Below are 15,122 nucleotides of genomic sequence, written 5' to 3'. Positions count from 1 at the left end.
TCTACCCAGACTAAAGTTGCTTGACACATGCTGAAAGGTTCCACACAAATTGTTAAGATCTCACTGAAATGACTAGATATCTTTGTAGGAAAAAAATACAGCTTCTTATTTGTAATATTGAGATTTTTTTTTTTTAATGCAGCTCTAATGTGGTAGCCAAAGTAGGATTAACGCCACAACATTTATATCTACCAACTGGAATATATTCTGTATAAGTTTCTTTTTTCTGTAGAACATAAAAGAAGATATTTTGAAGAGTGGTTTTTTTTATATATATACAATTGAAGCTCATTTATGTTTTGTCTTGAAGATCCACATAGGAAACAAAGTTTGGATCAGAGAAGAGGCATGGAAGAAGATTAATTTATCTACAAAAGATTCTCTCTATTTTAAAGAGATGGCTGTGGCACTGTGGGGGACAAACACTTTAAAGAGCAGAAGTGTGTCAGGAAAGGAGTGTCCCACGAATAAACACTCTGCAAAGCCTCCCCTAACACCCTCCAAGCTGCAAGTTTTGAGAGGTAATCTGTTATTTCATTCATTCATTCATTCATTCATTCATTCATCCATATACTTTATGTAGCCGTAGCCAATTTAGTAAAAGGGTTTTACATTAGTTGATTACCTTTCTAAGTTTTACTAGTTGAAAAGTGACAAATTAATAATCTAAATTATTTATCTTTCAAGTCTGCTTCAGTGACTGGCTCAAACAAAAAGAACCCGAAAAAGGAGAGAGAGAAGCGGGAGAAGCAAGTGGGGTATTACATATCCCAAAAAATACAAGATGTCATAAAAAAATTAAAGAAAAATGTAATGTAAAATGTATCTCTATAATTCTGTTATTGTTCTCCTTTAGTTACTATTATAGTTTTTAGCATTTTAGTCATTTCAATTAATAATTTTGTAAATTTCTGTTAGCATATCAATGGGTTGTTTTAAGGGGCTGCAATATCAAATAAAAGGAATTTGTTTGAATGGTTTCCTGTGCTCCAGAAGATTATTTTAAGTATACTTGGAATTGTTTACATTATTTGTCACAACACCCAGTGGCAGGAAAAATAGAGAAGACATAGAGTCAGCCAGCCTGACCAGCTAAAACCAGCTAAGACCAGCCTGACCAGCTAAGACCAACAATGACCAGCTAAGACCAGCTAAGCCCAACAATGACCAGCTAAGACCAGCTAAAACCAGCTAAGCCCAACAATGACCAGCTAAGACCAGCCTGACCAGCTAAGACCAGCCTGACCAGCTAAGACCAACAATGACCAGCTAAGACCAGCTAAAACCAGCTAAGCCCAACAATGACCAGCTAAGACCAGCCTGACCAGCTAAAACCAGCTAAGCCCAACAATGACCAGCTAAGACCAGCCTGACCAGCTAAACCCAACAATGACCAGCCTGACCAGCTAAGACCAGCTAGGCTGACCAGCTAAGACCAGCCTGACCAGCTAAAAAAGTGTTCAAAACCCCTCTAAAACCAGCCTGATAAACCAGCTATGACCAGGCTGGGAGACCAGCCAAAACCAGCCTGACCATCTTAGGCTGGTTTAAGCTGGATTTTTCAGCAGGGAGGACATGAACAGCTCCGGGTATTACGTCAAGGGTCTCTCAAAATTATTATAATTTTGAGATTATGAGATCCGTGACGTAATACCAGGAGCTGTACATGTATTTAGCATTATATTAAGATGTATGTAAAATAATGTTTGCCTGATTAGCAAAACAAAATGGCCCTGAAGTGGGACACTGCGCCACATAGAAAATAAGCGATTACCGTTGCATAACACTCACCAGTGTGGAAATGTCTGTGGACAGGTCATGCTGATTATCTTGATGTTCTATCAAGAAAATCGAAATGAGGAAACTCAACACTTTGACATTAGTGTCAAGAATGAGATGCTTCCGTCTTCAAAATGGCAGCAGCGCAGGCCGATGGATTTCACTTTCACTTTGACGAACAATACGGACAGGAAAAGAGGTGGAGCCTGGTGGGATGGGGAAGAGCATTTTCTGGTTTCTTATGAGGAGCAGTTTAAACAGCATGCATCTTTGCATCTAGGCTACATCAAATAGAGCTGATGAAGGGAGATTCCCCTCATTAATAACAAAAGACGACGAATATGGAAACAACAAACCTGCGTTTGTACTGCTGGAGTTTGAAAGAGTTAAAGATGCCTCAACTTCGTGCTGTCCTCTGCAGGCCAGATCAAGAATCACAAGCAGGAGTAGTGAACATGCGTTTGGACACCGTGCAAATAATTCATACAAATACAATATTTAAGAACATCCACTAATTTGATAAATATCCCAATCAACAAATAAGAGTTTTAACCTCATCACCAGTACATGAAAGGGAAGAATATTTGAATAACTGAATTTTACACACAAAAAAATGTAAATTCACATACACACACGTTGTGTTATTATGTTTTATGGGAACTTTCTATAGAGACAATGATTTTTATACTGTACATACTGTATATTATCTCCCCTTACACTAACACTACCCCTAAACCTACCCATCACACACAACTTTCTGAATTTTTTACAATAAAAAAAAAAACCTCACTTAGTATAAAATTGATAGAATAATAACCCAAAAATGTCCCCACACGGACCAGGATTTCGGATATTGACATCTTTATGGAGACATTTTATCCCCATAATGTAGAGTTTACCAGGGCAGTCTGCAGTGGTCCCATATTCACCATCATTTAATATCCCAGTAAAATAAAACACAAATGTGCATTATGGGACATTACCGCAGACACATCTAGTTCAATTGACATTATTATATGATATGAATCAATACTTACTGCAGTGTCTTGAGTTTATAATTATCTTTTAAATCAGAGAGACTCTTCACACTCGCATGTTCTAGGCTATATTATTCCAGTGAGATCCAGTTTTCTCACGTGTTTGATCTACTATGAGGAGTGAGGAGTTTGATCTACTATTCCAACTATTTCTGCTATATGACTTCTCTGACGAAAGCAACACTGGCCTGTGTCTCCCTCTGTTGACGGAAATGCTAAAGACATTTATAGCAATTTATGTTCATAGCAATTTATTTATGCTTATAGCAATTTATGTTCATCTTTAATATTTTGCTTCAGGAAGCTGATGTTACGTAATGGAAAAGTACAACTTACTGATGCAGAGTTAAATACAGGGTCTTCTGTTGGGAAATTATTAAAACAATATGGAATAGTGACAGACTCTAAGAAAAATCATGCTTGAAGATTTTTATAATTTTTAACAATCACCAAATTCTTAAAGCTGATGCCTTTTAAAGATTTATATAGCCTATATATTTATGGACACTAGAATGAAGTAACCGAGTTCTCTCTCTCTCTCTTTCTCGAGACAGTTTCGCATGTTGGCACGTTTGTGGCAGCACTTAAGTCAATGAAGGACACCTTTCTCAGTGACACACACACACACACACACACACACACACACACACACACACACACACACACACACACACACACACACCAGTGGCGCCTCCAGAAATTTTTCATTGGGGTGGCCAGATGGGGCCACTTAAAATCTTGGGGTGGCACACCAAAACTATAAACCATAATTTCAGAATTTTTTTCTACTGTTGTAGTAAACCGGCCTGTAGTAAACTTTTAGAAAGACTTAAGGAAACTCCTATATACTATATGATGGTTTATTGTGTTATATTTAATGTTACTAATGATATAATGTGCATAATAACAGTACAGTGTACATTTTGAGTTGCACAACAACAAAGGTGTACATTTATTGCAAACAAAACAGTTACTGGGGAAAAGCAGATACTGGCAGATACAAATATATTATATTTATTAATGTCAAGAATTCAGAAGTGTATATATTTATATAGCCTACACTACAAAGAAATAATATACAATTAAATTATGCTTATTTTAAATCTATTGAGCAGGCTAGGTATAAAAAATATAGGCTTTTAATAATCTTTCAGTGCGCAAAACCATGATAATATGAAACGCTTCAAAACAGAGCGCACAAAGAGCGTATGCGCATCGCGGGTGCAGCATTTAAAAGTTCACGGCACAAGGCGAAGAAATGTCGAGCGCACAAATCCTAGTGTATATCTGTCCAACAGTTTATTGATCATTTGTTTCACAGTTTTAAATTCCAGTTATTGTGCGTTTGATTCCGATTCATAGTCCTTGTGATGTGTGTGTGATCTAACAAGCACACGGTAGTGAGTCGTTTAAAAACAGCAACAAACTCCAACAAAATAAAGTCATTTTATGCAAAGCCACAGCATTTTATCTACAGATAATGCATTAAAAAGGTGAATATATCATATTGGAGAGAGTTTTACCGTGCATCCAACCGGAAGAGGCGCGCGCGCTGTTTGAATACTGAATGGAGAATGATTGACAGCCACAGAGGAGGGAAAACGAGTTTCCGTAAACTTTAATGATGTAAATAGACTTCTGTCCGTCATATTAAGCTATGGAATAACTTCAGATGACTTTGTCACCCAAACTGACGCGGTAGTCTTCTTTCTTAACTTCTTTTGAAATTGTTGACCGACGGGCACGCGCTGAGCTGTTGCTGTCTGAGCGCGCAACAGTGGCATGGACGGAGGGGCGGGGGAGTACTGGCTACTGTGTGCGATCGAAGGTCTAGAGCGGCTTGCCTGCCTGGCTGTGCTTTAGGGATGAAATGCATAACTGATGCTACTAAAAATTATACTGGCCAGCGGGGTGGCCAGGAGTCGGTCAGGGGTGGCCACGGCCACCCCTGGCCACCCCCTGGTGGCGCCATTGACACACACACACACACACACAGAGAGAGAGAGAGAGAGAGAGAGAGAGAGAGAGAGAGAGAGAGAGAGAGAGAGAGAGAGAGAGAGAGAGAGAGAGAGAGAGAGAGAGAGAGAGAGAGAGAGAGAGAGAGAGAGAGAGAGAGAAGTGTTGTGATTGGCTGGAGGAGACTTGGAGGCGGGATCAAGCTTCTATTCCAGTCTTCTCATTGGTCAGAGCGGTACAGTATGTGACGAGTCAAAGCGTTAAACTTTTCTGTCCGTTCCGCTCGCTTGACTCAGACAGAGACACACAGTCAGGCTGTTTACTACAGCATTCTGCTGCTTTACACAGAGCAATTCCAAAGATCCAACATGCAAATGACACAAAGACACTAGTTCAGAGAGAAAAGGTGAGTAGATTTCTGCATAATTGTGTCGTTAATATTTATTTCATTTGTTTTTCCTAGAGAGCAGCAAAGCAGAACCCAATTCCCACCTAGAAATACGATTAACGCGATTGTGCGCTTTGTGATCCTTCATGTCGTCACTCATAACCGAGCGTTTAATCTTGAACATATGCTTTGTTATTTGCTATAATGTCAGTGGATGTGTTTTCATTAGCGCTTCTGTTGTCTGTCCTCGCGCAGCTGTCACTGCGGATGTTCGTGCGCTCGTGCGTCACTGTAATGTCGTCACGTGACTCATCGCACTGCAAACTTCAACGCGCTTTGTGACTGTGGCAAATTCCAGTCACCGAAGCAAATCAACCAAACCAGTTATCTAATCATGCCTTTAATCATCATTTTCCCGAGACATTTGAGAAACGAATCCAGAGGGTACATTCAAAACAACATTTACCTATAAAATTATACATCATTGTTTGTTACGCGTCAACAAAACGCGAACGAGTCCTTTTCTGCCAAGACCAAATGATTACAAGCTAACCAGACATTCCTGTTTAACTTTGAGCAACAACGGTTTATTTAAATAGCATACCGGTATTAACACTTTTACAATTTTCTATAAGTACATGCTATCCAGATGACAACAACATACCAGTGCAGATGCTTCCCATAATGCAGTGCGCTCAATGTAATGTGGGCCATGACATGTAACATTTCTTTCTCAATTTGATGGGACTGCCAATTTAGCACTGCATTATGCAAACTGTTTCACAATAATTTGTAACACTTTGCAGTTACAATACACAAGTATTCTGTTCTGACCATAAACACTGTATGCTATTGTTCAGACCAGAGGAGCATAGGTTTGGCTGGTTAGCTTTGCAAGTTACCCGCTGCTAGTAAATGTAGCAACTCATCATGTGACCAAAACCTCTTTCTACATTGAAGACCACTGAAGCGATCCTTGTATTCTGTGTTCGTTCGTTGGCCAGAGAATGAGCCTGGTTTCTCCCAAGGTGTTTTTCTCCATTCTGCCACTGTTGTCTTATAGAGCTGCTGTACAGCTGAAATGAACTGTTTGCATCATTGAATCATTCTCCTGTTATCACTGTAAAGCTGCTTTGGAACAATCTGTATTGTATAAAGCGCTACATAAAATAAAGGTTACTTGACTTGACTTCTGACTTGATGTTTTACAATGAACAGGGTTTTTTAGGGTCCTTACAAGTGACATAGACTTGTTTCCCCAGCTTAGACTGCTGTAATAATGGGCCCTGGCGACTGAATGGCAGCTAATAGCCTTTGTCACTGGAGGTCAGTAGGCTAATGTCTGAACCTGCGGTGCGGTTTAAATACTCTTTTTCCAGTGACGTACCAACTTAAGTCAAGACACCACAAATAAATAGGAGAAAAAACAAAACAAAATTTCACCATACTTTCCAAGTTAAACAATCACTGAACATTAAGACAATTTAACAGTATTTTTAAAACGTAATGTAAAAAAAATATGCAAATGAGATGGTCTAATAAAATATGCGCATTTCCAGAACAGAAATGTTCAAAATTGTTACTGTAACTGTTTTTCCAGATGGGATTTTGGATTTCTCTTCACCACATCAACAGCCAGAAAAATACATTCTCACCATGTTTTTAGAAATAAAATGTTATATGAAGAAACCCCTCTGTAAAAACCTTCTAATATAGATAGGAATATGTAAGGTTTGGTATGTAAGTGCTGCTGAATTGGAAAATTACCTTGAAAAATATACATTGCAATTGAAATCTACAGACGCAAATAATATAATATATAAATAAAACATCTAAAAACAAATAAATTGTTATTCATATGGTGCACAAAAGCAACAAGAATAACTAAAACTAAATAAAAACGGTTTACAGGCCAGAACGAGTTTCTATTTATATCATGTCTGCAGCGTTGAGCAATGTAGCCAATCACAGACATATGTGTTGATTTCTTGAACACAATGGCCAATGAGATGCATTTAAGATCTGATCCACTCACTGCTCAAAACTGAGTTTTTGTCCAATGCTGAATTCTGCATTCTGGCAAATCCTCTGATTATAACAAACGAAGTGTTGACATTATGAAAGATTTATTGTGCAGTCAGCTTCATTGATAATAATAACGGAGCTTCGTGAGATCGCGATGACCTGAGATGTCAGCTTTTTAGGAATTATTAAGGGAGCACACTTTGCGCTATTCCTGTCATGCCAAACCATGCACGTAGTAGCCTATGCTTGCTTTATGTTAAATTAACAGTGGTTTGTGAATGTTTATGCTTTAAAAGCATACCATGCAGTTTCCGTTTTTGTCAAACAGCGACCCCTAGAGACGCTGTGGAGTACTTGTATTTAACGTTACTGTCGTAAATATGTTTCTCGTTTTCTTTTCCTTGACTCTTCCGACCGCGCTTTCTTCGTTTTCTTCATCCACTCTGCCATGATTCATGTCTGAAGTGTGTTCTAGTGTCTTCCATAGAGGCTGCTTCATATGTTGTTGATGTATGTGACGTCGTGCTGTACAGCAAGTCGTGATTCGGGCGGGGCGCCACCTCTCAAATCTGCATTGCCGGTTTTGCCACCAGGTTTGTAATTCTCTACATGTGTTTAGTGTGTTTTTTTAAGCAGTGGAGTTACCCGAGCCTGCCTGAATGCTGTAGGGAAAACGCCAGTATGGAGGGATGAGTTGATGATGTGTGTGAGTGCTGGTAGAAGTGTGTGAGAGTGGTTTGTAGGAGGTGTTGAGGGGATGGGGTCTAGAGGACAGGTGGTAGGATGAGTGGAGAGAAGTTTAGATACTTCTGCCTCGGTTAGTGGAGAGGAGGAGGAGAGAAGGTTATTGGCTGTGGGAGAGGTTGGTCTGGGTTCCTGTGTGTGTGGAGCTGAGAACTGACTGCTGATAGTTGTTGTTTTGTTGGTGAAGAAAGTAGCAAAATCATCAGCAGTTTAAGAGGAGGTGGACAATGTCTTGAAAAGTGTTTGTTTGTTGAAGAGCTGTTGATCTTGTTGTGGAAGTATGAAGATTTTACAGCATGAACATCAACAGAAAAGGAAGAGAGCAGAGATTGATACATACTCAGGTCAGATGTGTCTTTTGATTTGCGCCATTTCTCTCCGCTGCCCTGAGTTTGGTCCGGTGTTCACGAAGAACATCAGATAACCAGGGGTTAGAGGGAGTAGCATGTGCTGGCCTGGAGGAGAGAGGGCAGATATTTTCTGGAGAAGAAGTTAAAGTGGAGCATAAAGTATCCGTTGTGGTATTCACATCCAGAGATGAGAATTATGAGGGTGAGGGAAGAGAAGATGACACAGCAGAGGAAAGATGGGAGGGAGAAAGTGAGCGCAGGTTTCGTCTGAAAGCACAGGTAGTGAGTTGTAGATTGAAAGTAATGAGGATGATCTGAAAAGTGCAGATATAAAGATAAAAGATATACAATATTTTGATGGGAACAAAAGGTTCTTAAAACTTTCATGTCAATAAAGCCCCTCTGAACTGAGAGAAAAGACTAATAGAGAGATGCAAGAAATATGAATAGAAATACCATGTTATTGACATGACTTTCCTGACCTTTAAATATTTAAAGCCCAGATTGTGAAGAATGCAGCAGCACTTCCTACCAATTGGATGTTCTCTCCTCTTTTCTCAATTGTTTCTCTATCCCTCTATTCAATTCTTCCACTGAAATAGTAAATGGAGAACATAATCACATAATGATGTTAACGGTTAAAAAAGGATACATTGGACAAATACATTTTCTACTCTTACCTGTGATGAAAATCTGGACCAGAGAAGAAGGATCATGCAGAGACAAATCCTGCAGTCCACCAGGCCATGATGCGCTATCAGAAGAAAATGGTTAATTCAAATATACTCAGGTCTGTCCATAAGCAGCAAACATTAGGGTTTGAAAGTGCAGAAACATGCACACATACATTATATTGTTATGCATACCTCTGGACATGAACACTAAAGATGAACTGCACTTCATCCGTGAAGCTCAGTTGTGTTGGTGTTTGCAGTGCTGACTTCAGAAGAGCATAAAGGGTGTCCTGTTGTTCTTCACGGTCAAGGTAGACGGGCACCAGGCAAGAGGACCTCTGAGGAAACAACTCTGAAGCCTTCCCGTTGAGTACGCCCTACAGGCAAATTATTTTGCCACAATTATTACAATTATTTTGTGGTAATAAGATGTGTAAGTGTATTGTGTGGTTGGTGTCAGTGAAGGAACAACTGAGTGCTTACCCTTGCAAATAGACAGATGCTTCATGAAGGTTTACATAACAGCATTGAGTTACAGTGGAAACACTGCCTTGCTCTGCAATCTAATCCACATCTGTGAATCGTATACCCTAAAATATAAATTTAATAAACTGTAGTATTATTATTATGATCATCCGTGTAAATTATGAGAACTCAAAACCTGAATAAAGAATCTGGTTAACAAAACATAAATGCAGTTTCTTTTAAAATTATTATGATGATCATCAGTGTAGATTAAATCTGAATAAAGAATCTAGTTAACAAAAAACAAACAAAACATAAATGCAGTTTTTTGGATTCATTGCTCAAAATGAATTAATCATACCATCAAGGCTACTTTTCATGCTTATTATACATATTACATATGTTAATATACGTTTCATAAAGATAAATAGACAAATTACACCTAAGCCTAGTATTTGACCAATTTTTTCTTTTTTTGATACTTTTGATTTTTCCACTAAGAACTTAAATCCCCATTTTATTCCCCAATTTTCAACTTGATCAATTCCTTCCTGCATCTTCTTTAAAATATACTCAACATTTCTACCTTTCTTCCATAAAGCATCATCTGTGAATAAAGACCTCCCTATATCCCCTGGAAGATTGAAATAAATATCATTAATCATAATGGAGAATAAAGTTGGACCCAGTTTTCTAAATTCAATATTATAAATATACATATTTATTTAATATTATAAATATAATATTTTCAATATAATATTTATAACAAAATAAAAAAAAATCTTAAATGTATACATGCATGTGTGTGTATTTATATATACAAAAATAATTATACAAAAGTACACACACATATATTATATAAACACAAACATTTATTTTGGATGGGATTAATTGCGATTAATCGTTCCACAGCCCCAGTGCTAATTAATGCTAGATGCTAATCATGCTAGCAATGTGTTAATCTTGTTAGCAACAGGCTAAAACATTCTAGTACGATTGTTTTACTTTTTCTGAGTAAAAACTTCAAGCTTTTCAAAGTTATTTTAAAATTTCAGACCTGGATTTGTCATCAAACTTTACTCATTAAAAACACTCAAATAGAACTTTTAGAATATATCATATTATTATCATCATATTATTATTATTTATTTTATGTTTTTACGGACAGTGGACGTTAATACACACTGTCACAGTTTCACTGAAGTAACAAAGTAACAATAAAGAACAAAAAAAATTATTACCATGGTACATTTTCACAGAGGAAGATCAGAACTTGTGATTCTGGAGCATCTCTGCGATACTCACATAGAGGACACGTGTGGCTCTCCCAGTGAAACACTTTATACACAGACTCTGCACACACACACGCCTGGGTCAAAACGTCGTCTATCCCTTTCAGCCTGTAACACACACACACACACACACACACCCCTCAGTCTCAGTGCTGATGATGTCATGACTCAAACGCCACAGTCCTGCTCACTCACATGCCCTTGACCTCCAGCATGGCCTCCTGTTTGCTCATGTGGACCGTCTGCAGGTCTCGCCGCTGGACCGCATGGTGTTTCTTCTTCTGAACCGCCATCTCGCTGGTCGCGCCCTGGCAACGGTTGCCAAGGTATCCCATGCAGAGCCGGAGCAGAGGCCGCCAGCAGCAGCAGAGAGACCCACGCGCCTGCAGACAGAGGGAACATCACCTTCATCTTCTCTTTATTCTGCATCTCTCATGAGGACTCCAGTCTGAGTTTATATAACAAGCGCTAATCTGTATAATTGACTGTTAAAGCTCTTCTACTTTCATGTTACACTTCTCACTCTACGCTTTTTCTTCTCACCTAATACAATCATTTAAAGTAATATTTAATGTACATTTGTTTATAGTTTTGGAAAGCAGACGTGTAATAAGCTTGATGACATGCAGTCATATGGATATTATCACAAAAAACATTTTCAGCTTTGAGTCCTGATCACTCTGTCATATATTTAGTTTTTTATGTTTATATTAATGCACTGAAATGTTATGTAATCAATCTACTGTACATGCAGGAGAAGTTTAGCAACTAAAGATCATCTTTACCCTGGAATGCCTGACATTAAATATTTCAGAATTAGACAGAATATAAAAAGTTTGTTTTTCGTTGAGTATATGATATGACAATGGCATTATGACATTTGTGATAAAAATATGACATTTGGGGCAGTTGCTGATATTTATATTGCCAAAAAGTAAGAAGAATTTCTGATTGCTTGTAATGTAAATCAATCTTTATAACAGTATAACAGACAACTTACATAAAATGCATATTAATATCAGTCGTCACTCTATATCTGATGATATCAAATGATAGTTTTATGATCAAAGCTCTATAGTTTTAAAACATATAATGTAATGCAATTCAATGATATTTGAGAGATGAACAAATAAAGCTTCCTCAAAACCCTGATGATCATATTTGATACATTTGAACATGACTTTTGTAAAAAAAAAATATTTATGGATAATCTAGTAAATCTGAGTCACTTCAGTCCAGAAAATGATAATCTTGAAATATTACTAACAAACTAAAAGCTATTCTCACATTTACTTTATGAAACAAATTTTATATTTTACAGCAAAAAGACTCAAGAACCACAACTTGAAGGCTTGAATTACATAGAACAATTATATAAATTTTTATATATTTTATACAATTATATATTTTACTTGCTAAAAGAATATAAAGTATCCATCAGACGACAGAAGGCATGTAGTAGTTCGAGTGCAACATCGTGTCATCATGTTGATCAATTAAAGCCCTTAGAAATGTGTGTATCAAGTATAATACAGTCGGCTTTATAGGGTTAACCACATTTATTATGCCATAACTGTTCCTGTGTGAGAATATTTGTGCACATTTACGGCCGTCTACTGGTGTCTCACCTTCACTCAGCGTGAGGAAGAGGATGTTGAGCAGAACGCAGATCGACAGGGAGCACAGCGGCATCCTCCACCTAAAACACACAGCATCAGAGCTGAACACTGGGACACACAGCATCAGAGCTGAACACTGGGACACACAGCATCAGAGCTGAACACTGGGACACACAGCATCAGAGCTGAACACTGGGACACACAGCATCAGAGCTGAACACTGGGACACACAGCATCAGAGCTGAACACTGGGACACACAGCATCAGAGCTGAACACTGGGACACACAGCATCAGAGCTGAACACTGGGACACACAGCATCAGAGCTGAACACTGGGACACACAGCAGCAAAAACAACTCAGAGATGCGTTTCACAACTGGCTGGAACAAACACAAAAGCCTTCTGATGAGAGTCACATGATACAGTCTCCTGAAGTACAGAAGCAGTGTGAGATGTGCAGTTGTCAGTGTGATTTGTAAGGGCCGTGTCTCACCCGAGCAGGAACCGCAGCACCTCCAGCGTGTCTGTGACGGGCTCCAGGAAGATGGCCATCCGCTTGAAGCAGATCACCATGTTCAGCAGGTCAAAGGTCAGCGCTCTGGGGCCGCCCAGCTCAGAGGCGCTGTCTATGGAGGACGAGTCCTTGGCGGGACACTGGGTGAGTTTGGCCCGATCGCTGCCCGTCTGCGGGAGCTCATGAGGAGAGGAGGCTGTGCACTGCATGCTGGGAAATCAGAGAACATCAACACTGTGTTTATCTCTGCACACACGTGACAGTCAAGAGACTCACATCTGTGGATGAAATTAAAACTGATGCCTGCCAAGAAAGCCTAATTAAAAGCTTAATCAGATCAGCAATGTCAAATCCAGTAGACTTATATATTACTGTGAAGCTGCTTTGAAACTTTGTATTATATAAAGAGTTAAATAAATAAAGGTGAGCAGATTTGACTGTATCATAACCAAAAAAAAAAAATGATGCTTTAAAACACATGAACAGAAGAGTCATTATAACTGATGTTAAACTGATTTTAACACACCTGACGACCATGCTTAAAACAATAACACATTAACTTCTTCGGTATGAGTAATAAAGGGGATTATTAATAAAGACGTCATATAAACATCAACCAGAAGAAAACAGACAATGACATACCTTTAAATCCTTCAAACAGTGTCTTCTGCCCGCAACAGAGTCATTAAACAGTCTTTAATATATATTTAAAAAAAAAAGATGGATAAATATTAGATCAAAAACGCAAGATCACCGATCACATCGATCGGATCTTCTTCTTCTTCTTCTTCTTCTTCTTTCTTTTAATGGCGGTTGGCAAACAACTTTTAAGTGTGCATTACCGCCACCTTCTGATATGGAGTGTGGATCACAATAACCTTTTCTCACTACCCTTTATATAAATAAATAAATACATACACATAATTAAAACCAATAAATAACTTCATAAATATCTAATAACATTATTAATATTCATACATTATTATTATAATTAAATACAACTTTCTAAGACAACTAAACTCATACTAATCCCTGTTTTATTTAAAAACACAAATATCGCTCTATACCCTACATGCCCTGAATTCATTTGTAATATTTCCTTCATTTCAAATCAAATTTTTTCTTTTCAAAACCATTCTTTCAGCCTAATCCTTTCCTCCTTATACCTATGACCGATCGGATCTTCTTCTTCTTCTTTGAGATTTTTATTGGCGTGGTATGGAGTGTGGATCAAAATGACATTTTTATATCCTCTCCCACAAATTAGTTATTAAAAAATAAATCTATAACATTCATTTCCAGAGTCATTTTGTAAAATATCTCCTAGTATAAACTGAATTTTTACATTTTTGCATTAGAATCCTTCGTTCAGGCTCGTATCTCTGACAGTATAGCATAACATGTTCCAGTTTCTTCTTGCCCACAAAATTCACACCGGCTTCCCGTATCATGTTTACCCATTTTATAAAGTGTACCGTTTAGTCTTGTAAGTCCAAATCTCATCCTTGATATTATCATCTCATCTCTCATGTTTTTTCCTGCACTTCTCATTTATCCCACTTTCCTTTGAATTCTGTAAAACCATCGACCTTTCCATATCCCATTGTTACCAATATGTGCGGGTACATGAAAATATCACTGTAAGTCCCATCATTTGAATTCTGTATAATGTTTGCTGTATTTCTATTAAAATATCTGGTCTACTTTCCGAATGCATCGATCGGATCTATTCTGATATTTTCTGTTATATAAGTTTAGAGGACACTTTTGTCAATGTCTGCATTATAACTGTTTTTATTATTATTATTAAATTTTTTCATCTATTTGTGTGTTCTGTGACATTTATTATTGCTCGGTATATATTTTTTTGCGGCTACAATATTAAAGGTATAGCGGAGGATGTTTTACTTCCTGGTGGGTAGTCTAAACTATTGGTCCTCCTAATTGTCAATCATTCTGGTGAATCAATCAAACTTTTCAAAAAGTGGAGAGGGCGGGTCTTATCTAAAATTTGGAAAGATCCTCCGCTATACCTTTAACTATTAGTTTGACTGTTGGCTGAGAATGTGTAGGATATATTTGAGAATATGTGATTAACGCACTTTCCCGCCATTTGTTTAATCACAATTCAATTGTAAATTTACAAACATCAACAATTCTGAGGAGCCATTCTGTCCAAGAGCAAACTTCGCTTACTTTAGTGTATAAGATATGCTATAATTAGCCTAATTTTCATATTAAAATGTGTTTGTGCTGAAAGGAATAACTGATTTAGTTT

The 15,122-nt window shown here is 37.8% G+C and overlaps 3 protein-coding genes across 3 annotated transcripts in view; all 3 read right to left on the bottom strand.

Annotated features, from left to right (window-relative positions):
* LOC309494997 (uncharacterized protein) overlaps window positions 1-1,924 on the bottom strand; it is a 730,899-nt gene extending 728,975 nt beyond the window's left edge. Inside the window, exon 1 of the mRNA XM_082164514.1 lies at window positions 1,792-1,924. Coding sequence (XP_082020640.1) covers window positions 1,792-1,820 — 29 coding nt within the window. The 5' untranslated portion in view covers window positions 1,821-1,924. The remainder of the gene's footprint in view (window positions 1-1,791) is intronic.
* Window positions 1-15,122, bottom strand: part of LOC309494999 (NACHT, LRR and PYD domains-containing protein 12-like) — a 180,760-nt gene that overhangs the window by 94,116 nt on the left and 71,522 nt on the right. The gene's annotated exons all lie outside the window — the stretch shown is intronic.
* Window positions 8,954-13,645, bottom strand: LOC309495014 (uncharacterized protein). The gene is made up of 6 exons (XM_082164551.1): window positions 13,487-13,645; window positions 12,824-13,054; window positions 12,339-12,409; window positions 10,906-11,093; window positions 9,146-10,818; window positions 8,954-9,033 (listed from the first exon to the last, which is right to left on the bottom strand). The coding sequence occupies exons 2-5, from the start codon at window positions 13,051-13,053 to the stop codon at window positions 10,759-10,761; spliced, it is 549 nt and encodes a 182-aa protein (XP_082020677.1). The 5' UTR covers window position 13,054; window positions 13,487-13,645; the 3' UTR covers window positions 8,954-9,033; window positions 9,146-10,758.

Source organism: Leuciscus leuciscus, assembly GCF_965113295.1.
Source record: "Leuciscus leuciscus genome assembly, chromosome: 3".
In the NCBI taxonomy this organism is placed as follows: domain Eukaryota; kingdom Metazoa; phylum Chordata; class Actinopteri; order Cypriniformes; family Leuciscidae; genus Leuciscus; species Leuciscus leuciscus.
This window is presented reverse-complemented; position numbering and strand designations above follow the sequence as displayed.

What these genes read in the sequence shown, in the direction of transcription:
- LOC309495014 (XM_082164551.1), bottom strand. Translation starts at nt 13,053, where the DNA reads ATGCAGTGCACAGCCTCCTCTCCTCATGAGCTCCCGCAGACGGGCAGC. An exon ending in CTTCCTCACGCTGAGTGAAG is followed by an intron (nt 11,094 to 12,338) that starts GTGAGACACCAG and finishes CTCTGTCTGCAG; the next exon opens with GCGCGTGGGTCTCTCTGCTG. An exon ending in ATGCTGGAGGTCAAGGGCAT is followed by an intron (nt 10,819 to 10,905) that starts GTGAGTGAGCAG and finishes TGTGTGTTACAG; the next exon opens with GCTGAAAGGGATAGACGACG.